The sequence below is a fragment of the Terrapene carolina genome, unplaced genomic scaffold (genome assembly GCF_002925995.2).
Source record: "Terrapene carolina triunguis isolate 2854851 unplaced genomic scaffold, T_m_triunguis-2.0 Scaffold242, whole genome shotgun sequence".
NCBI lineage: Eukaryota > Metazoa > Chordata > Testudines > Emydidae > Terrapene > Terrapene triunguis.
In genome coordinates, this window is record NW_020664593.1 from 929,435 (window position 1) to 937,371 (window position 7,937).

Below are 7,937 nucleotides of genomic sequence, written 5' to 3' on the forward strand. Positions count from 1 at the left end.
CCTCCTTTCTCCCACCAACTCCTGGTGAATACAGATCCAACCCCCTTCGATCTAAAAACAAGGAAAAATCAATCAGGTTCTTAAAAAGAAGGCTTTTAATTTAAAGAAAAAGGTAAAAATCATCTCTGTAAAATCAGTGTGGAAAATAACTTTACAGGGTAATCAAACTTAAAGAGCTCAGAGGACCTTCCTCTAGCCTCAGGTTCAAAGTATAGTAAACAAAGATAAACACTCTAGTAAAAGGTACATTTACAAGTTGAGAAAACAAAGGAAAACTAACACGCCTTGCCTGGCTGTTACTCTCAAGTTTGAAATATGAGAGACTTGTTTAGAAAGATGTGGAGAACCTGGATTGATGTCTGGTCCCTCTCATCCCAAGAGCGAACCACCCCCTAAACAAAGAGCACAAACAAAAGCCTTTCTCCCCCCCCCAAGATTTGAAAGTATCTTGTCCCCTTATTGGTCCTTTGGGTCAAGTGTCAGCCAGGTTACCCGAGCTTCTTAACCCTTTACAGGTAAAAGGATTTTGGAGTCTCTGGCCAGGAGGGATTTTATAGTACTGTACACAGGAGAGCTGTTACCCTTCCCTTTATAGTTATGACACCATGTTGATTTGTATTAATTATATTGCCTTCCTTAGTTTGTTACTAATAGAGTCCCATATCAGATTCTCCATTATATTGCCCAAGATTGATATCAGGCTGACAGCTCTGATATCCCTTTTTAAAAATTGGCACAACATTTGCTTTTTTCCATTCTTCTGAAACTTCTCCAATGCCCCAGGACTTACTGAAAATCAACATTCAGCCATCTCTTTTAAAACTCTTGGAGGCCAGTTATCTGGACCTCCTGATTTAACGATGTCTAACCTTTGTAGCTACTGCTTAACATCCTCCAGAAATACTAGTGGAATGGAAAGAGTGCTATCATCTCCATGTGATGAGACTATATCATCTATATTTCCCCAAGTACAGAACATAAATATTTATTGAGCACATCTGCCTTTTCTGCATTATTATTGATAATTCTACCATTTCCATCTAATAATGGACCAGTACCACTGGCAGGATTCTTTTTGTTCCTAATATACTTTAAAAATTCCTTGTTATTGTCCTTAACTCTGCTGGCCATAGATTTTGCTGTCTGTTCTATTGCTTCTCTTATCAATTTTCTACTATTCCTAACTTCTGATTTCTGTTCATTACTATCAACTTCCCCTTTCTTCCATTTGTTTTTATATATAAATATATTTTTCCTCACATAGTCTTTCTGACCTGACTGCTGGTTTATGAAGTGATAAGAAGATCTAAACCTTAATCTAAAAACAGTCCCACATATCTGGTGACTGATACATTCTCTCTCATACTCATTCATTTTATAGCTCACATTATTACCTACTTACATTTTCAAAACCCCTTAAACCAGTTTTTTACTTGTGTATATGCAAAATGTTTGATTACATATGTGGGCCCACTCTTGACAGACAGACACCTGTGAATATTCTGTAAATACTCAGTCACTGGGCTTGTTCTAACATCTACTAAAATTAGGATTATCATCAGAAAAATCCAGTTGGTGTAGAATCCATGTGTTTGCACAGTACCTAGCATAATGGAGTCGTGGTCCAAAGATATACTGGGGAAGTGGGGCTAAAATGTGCTCACTGTAGGCCATGTCCTGTTCCACTGAAATCAATGGAAATTGCTTCATGAGTACAACATGGGCCAGATTCACTTCTCATTTACATCAGCTTTACCCCCATTGAGTTCAGTGACTCACACCTGAGTTATTCCTGATGTACATTGGTCTGAGAGGGAAATTAGGCCCTGGAGGGGATGAGGAGAGCAATGAGGAGGGAGTATTAATGCTAGGGGGAGGTTATTATAAAGATGGATGAACAAAGAACAAATGACTTTTATGTGTCTGGCCTTCAACCAGCTACCAGAAAAGCATGTGTCTTGGGATTGGGGGCAGAAATTCGACCCCTCCGTTTCATTGTGGTACATTCTGTTGAACAACAAGCATATACAATCCTTGGCTGTATCTGTTCTAAGACAGCAGGCAGCCTGTGCAGACGTTTTGCCTACATGACTCACACTTTGTTTGTGTCACCTGAGCTGTAAACAAGGGTACTGCCTGTTGCTTGGCAGTCTATGCTTGGAAATTTGATGGTTATTCTAATAAACTATAAGTGCTACTGCAAGCAGCATCTGCCTTACCAATTCAGTCATATTAGCTGCCTAAAACTATTTGTCTCTATCTTCTACATATTGTTTAAAACACATGCAAACATTTAAAGTCAGTAGAACTTAGGCTTCTAAGTGACTTAGGCATTTCTGAAAGTTTACCCAATATGTTTTATTGTCGATCTTCCTTCAAATAGCTCCTAACTACTGCTGAGTTATTGTAAGTTAGATGCTACAGTCAGGCATACTGTATCAATTCCTAGATAAATAGATGACTGATTAAAAGAATAGCTCAGGCATCCACAGCAAAAATAGTGAAACCACATCTTATTTTAATTTGTAAGGAATTAAATGATTTGTCACATCTTGACCTGATTTATTATTGGGAAGCTGAGCCATTTATATGTATGTATGTATGTACTCTATTGGTCCCAGATCAGCTATACTACTGTGAAGTGCTAGGGGTATTGTGCATGTCTCTTGTTAGTGCAGCTACAAGGGCAAACAAATCTAATTGCAGCTCTACGTTAATGTTGGATTTAATAAGGCAGCTGCTATATTGAGATTTTCTGTAGTGGAATCTCCTAAACCAGTTTTCTTCAGCAGCAACAACAACAATACACAACAATATGCCAATCTCCTTCTACTCTTCCGAATGGGGAATGGTGCTGAGTTAGTTGTCCATGTTTGGAACATCTGGCACTAGATGTCATGCTTAAATACTGGGTCTTCTGTGAGCACAAATCTTTGTAAAGTGATAGCTGCTGTGGTAGGCATGAAAACTGCTGCTTTAAAATGATCAAGAATGCTCCTTGAAAGAAATTGAGCACTTAACAATATTTCTAACGTTTCAAGAAGCTTGCAATAGAATGTTGGGCAAATAAACTAGACCGGAGAAGTACTGGGAAACTTGGCAGTGGTATAGACAAATTTCAGGGTGGAGCCCACGACCTGGGTTCTTCAATATAGCCTATTATCTTATTCATTCTTAATAAGGAGGTTTAAATGACAGAAACTACAGGCCCCCACTCACAATACTTTTTTTTGGAGTGGAGAATCCTGGCCCCACTGCATGCTGGGACCTGACTCTTCCACGGCGCACACCTTCATACCGAGGATGAAGGAACCAGCAATCTCCTCTATTTTATACGAGTTGAATGTGGCCCAGCAAGAAGCCCTGGATTAGGCAAAATGTGAATGTCCCTGTCCCTGACCTAAACAAATGCAAAGCTAAGAGCTGTGAAATGCACATGTCTTCATGCCCTGTTTTTCAAGGACATTCAGATTAAAAGAACTCATGAAATGAACAAGTCAGTGTACTCTGCACATCTGTGTCACTGCTGCCTGAAAGAAATCCAGAAATAAGTATGGGCAAAATAATATAATGGCCCAGATCTTTTCATTCCAGTGGTAAATCAGGAATAACTCCCCTGTTTATTTATTTATTCCCCTGAAGCCAATGGAGTTACATTGGGATATAACGGATGGATGTCGGTGAGAGGAATCAAGCCCAATGGTCTTGCAGCAACACTACATCTGGAACAGGAATCCTTACGTCAGGGACTGACTGTGGTAAGGGTACTGGCTCAAATTGTTTCACTTACTCCTGAGAGAGATCACTGAAGCATAGTCACTAGATGTGCATTTACAGAGCTGGGGATGGTAGTGGCTCAAAGTTAATTATCTGGGTTTGGAGGGGGGAGTGTCATTCAGACATAGTTCAAGTATATTTGGGATACCTTGTGGTGCCACTCATTTTGACCCTTCCCATTTGCAAGTCCCAAGAGCCAATGTGTCACTTGCTTTGGCAGTGGCAGGAGGGCAGATCTTAAAGGGTATGTCTACACTGCAATGAAACAGCTGCAGCTGGCCTGTGTCAGCTGACTCTGGCTTGCGGGGCTTGGGCTGCAGGTATAATTGCAGTGTAGACATCCTGGCTCGGAGTCCCAGAGCCTGGGCTCCAGCCCAAGCCCGGACATCTATACTGCAATTGTATTGCCCTGCAGCCCAAGCCCTGGAAGCCAGAGTCAGCTGACATGGGCCAAATGCAGCTGTTTTATTGCTGTGTAGAAATACCCAAAGAGTGTGAGAGAGAAGGTGCACAGATCTGGCATGTGTTGGGGGAGGGTGGGCAGGGGAGAGTTTAAGGGAGTAGTGGATGGAGCTTTCCTGTTAAATAGAGGGAGAAAAGAGACCTTTGTTGCAGCCAGTCAGGGTTTCATTACACAGAAGGTGGCTCTGGTTCCTAAGGCCAGGGATGCCCAGAGAGGGAGGCAAGTGGGGCAATTTGCCCTGGGCCCCACAGGGGCCCCCACAAGACTATAGTATTCTATAGATTGCAACTTTTTTTTATGGAAGGGGCCCCAGAAATTGCTTTGCCCCGGGCCCCCTGAATCCTCCGGGCAGCCCTGCCTAAGGGGGCTAAATTATCCCCACAGAGCTCTGAGTTAGCACAAAGACACTCATGCTCCACCTTGTGCTACACTGTTACAGGAACAGTAAACAGCACATGTTAGTGGGGGGTCCATGATATTGGGCCCACTTGTGAGTGTAGGTTTTGCAGCATTGTCTGAACTGCCTTGAGACTAGAATAGCACAGGCTGCTGTCGAAGTGTGAGATGCATTAACTGAGCTGGGGGGGACCTTGGCCAACCCTTATTGGAACCTGGCATAGAATTTAATAGGGATGAAACCAACCAGCAGAGTTCTCTAAAAAATCTATTCTAAAACCCTGTGCAATTTAATAAAGAATTATATCCCTGCTGTAGAAGTCTATAAATTGATTTAAAATGCTATAGAAACGTTATTATTCTTTATCCAGTTGTACAGGGTGATTCTGTAAAGACAATGGCTGCAGAGAAGGATGATCTGGTGGGTAAGGCACTGGACTGAGGGTAACATTTTCAAATGTGCCTAAGTGACTTAGAAGCCTAAGGCTCATTACAAGTCAAAGGGATGTAAGCTCCTAAGCATTTTTGATAATGGGACTCAAGCTCCTACGTCACTTAGACATTTTTAAAAAATATTGGTTCCTTGCAGTGCCATAGACGTCCTGTGTGACCTTGGACAAGTCACTTAATCTCTGTGCCTCAGTTTCCCAGAGAGGGATAATAATACTCTATTTCTCTCATCCTTTCTCTGTCTTGTTTAGTTAGCCTGTAAACTCTTAGGGGCAGGCACTGTCTCTTACTATAGGTTATCTGAATACTGTCTGCCACAATGGGGCCGCAGTCTTGGTTGGGGCTGCTGGGCCCTATTATAATAAAAATTAATAATAATTAAACTTGTCCCAATATAGCTCAGTCAGTGTATCACATTCTTGACTTGCAGAATCCCCCACTGTTCCAGTCTTGGAACCCCCTGCTGCTCTACCAATGCCCTGTGATCCTGACATGCAGCACCCCCTCCTATTCCGGGGCTGGGCTCTCTTCTTTTCAGTCCTGACCTACAGTGCCCCCAAATGAAAACTGATTCTTGGCTTCTCTTGCACTAATCAACGGTGAGGAATTTTGTAATGATTTTGCTCTGTGGGCATCAAACTAATGAAAACTAGGTGGGTGTCATCCAATTAATTGCAACACACTAATAAATAATCTTCTGTACTATGTAGAGGCCCCAAGAGTCACCAGTGAAGCTACTGCCATTTCATTTTAACACCTCTGATTTTTGTGCCACATTTACTTATCTTTACTGGGAATGCAAATGAAACACAGTATGCTTGAAGTAAGTCAGTCCCAGATCTGCAAATCTATAAAAGGGGAAAACCTTCCAGGAGGTTCTACTTGAGAGTGTATCTTAAGAATCCTCCTCCAATCCCCTATCCTAACAATAATCACTTACTTGTAAAATTCCTGCGTGCCTCGTAGCTAAAGGCTTTGTCCAGGGTTCGGATCTCAGCCAGCTCCTTCTCTTCCTCCAGCAGTAAGCGGACAATTCTCTGGCCAAGAAATCCCCCTGCTCCTGTCACCAGACAGCTCACCCCAGCTAAAGACATGGCACCTGATTGCTCCCTAGCTGCAAATCAGCCAGCTCCAGACCCAGGAAAGGCAGCTCCTCTTCCTGACAGGGAAGAAAAAGACACAGCATCAACTTCAAGAAGACCAGTGATAACACCAGAAAGGGATTCCAGCAGAAAAAACAACCCAGTTTCAGACACCAACCCTAACTCAACTTCTTTAACCTGTCAATTAACTTTGCTGATACATTAATATTCAGAAGTTGCCTATACATTTTTCATGGCAAATCACTAAGCACTTACTAATTAGATATTATATATAAGATGAGGAAATTCACAAATCTGAAGAAGTTAACTATTAAAATCAACGTATATAATAAATAAACCTCACAGTTTTCTGTCTCTGGTCCTGGTTCTAACTTCCTAGGGTTCAGGAGACAGGAACTAAAGAGTGGCTGGTATTTATGTACTGCACAGCTGGTACTACACTTATCTCCCTTTCCCTCCCTCCCTCCCTCCCTCCTCATTTGCCTTGGATTAATGATGACACAAAGACTCCCCCGTACCCGCTCCTCATCAGTTTGGAGAACATCCTTGAAGTAACTGACTTCTGAATGCCTATTTAAATGTGATCCTTTGTGCCTAGTCATTCTGGGACAGAAATAAAATCCCCCTGTGATAATTTCTGTTGCAGCCTGTGCCTGATGCTGGAGCTCTGACACTTTTCCACTAACTTAACCCATGGAAAGGGGGACCATGGGCCAAACTGTGAGTTTTGTTTCAGAGGTTTCTGCCTATTTGGCTCATGCTTCTTGTCCTTCTCTTGTTGTTAGAGAGTGGGTGCTCATGCCTCAGGGCCTGCCTTTTCTCCTAACCCAACAGTCACCGTGGTAGGAGTGAATGGCCCATCTGTGCACAGCTCTAGCTGATCAATGAGGAGACAGGATGCACTTTCCTTGCAAAGGCAGAATCACTGTTCCCAGTGAGCCCTGCTATTTTTCCATAATAGCCTGTGTCGTTGGGGGAGGGAGAGACAACTTGGTGCTCCCAGAGTTGTTGGAGGTCTGGAGAGTTGGGGGAAAGGAGCAGAGGAGTTACAGCTATGGAAACTCTTCAAGATAGGGTCTATATACTTAAAGGCATATAAGTTCTCTTTTAAGTCATCTATAAATTCATGTATTTCAGGCAGCCATGGACTTCCCAGCACGCAGGCAGGGCCATGGTTCTCTAGCAATCCCTCTACCATTAAGATTCCATCAGAAATATAAGGGGACTGTTGATCCCTTACTAAAACTCAGTGGCTAGCTTCCAATACCAAAAGAAAGGGGAAGGGTCAATGGGAAATCAGGACCCGTGACTGACAGTCCCCTGGAGCAATGGGAAGAGGCCAATGACCCTCCAGGTCAGCCTGACTGACAGGGTAGGCAGACTAATGAGGGAATCAGGAGGCCAGGGAGGTCCTGTCCTCCCTGTGAGCTGGAATTGCCTGGAACAGAGCGGGGCCCAGCCAGGAGAGAGTAGGAGCCTGAGCTGAGCTGGGGAGCAGGGCCATGGTGCCAGAGAGAACCAGAGAAGCAGCCCAGGAAGCAGACCACAGAACAGACCTGTCCTGGGAGGGGAGCTGCAGCAACCAGAGCCAGAGGGGCCAGAGAAGCAGCCCAGGGAGCTGGATGCTGAGCAACAGCAGTGCTGAGGCTGGCGCTGGAGGCTTGGAGCAGTCCAGAGCCGGGTGCGGTGAGCAGTTGGGGAGAGCGAGGGGGACCCTGGGCAGAGGTCTTGCAGGCCAGACTTGGAGG

General features: G+C 43.7%; 1 protein-coding gene across 1 annotated transcript in view; it reads right to left on the minus strand.

Moving 5' to 3' along the window:
* Positions 1-6,614, minus strand: part of LOC112119177 (3 beta-hydroxysteroid dehydrogenase/Delta 5-->4-isomerase-like) — a 17,127-nt gene extending 10,513 nt beyond the window's left edge. Inside the window, exons 1-2 of the mRNA XM_024217752.1 lie at positions 6,533-6,614; positions 6,027-6,245 (exon numbers count right to left, since the gene is read on the minus strand). Of these exons, the coding sequence (XP_024073520.1) occupies positions 6,027-6,180 (154 nt within the window). The 5' untranslated portion in view covers positions 6,181-6,245; positions 6,533-6,614. The remainder of the gene's footprint in view (positions 1-6,026; positions 6,246-6,532) is intronic.
* Between the last annotated feature and the right edge of the window lie 1,323 nt (positions 6,615-7,937).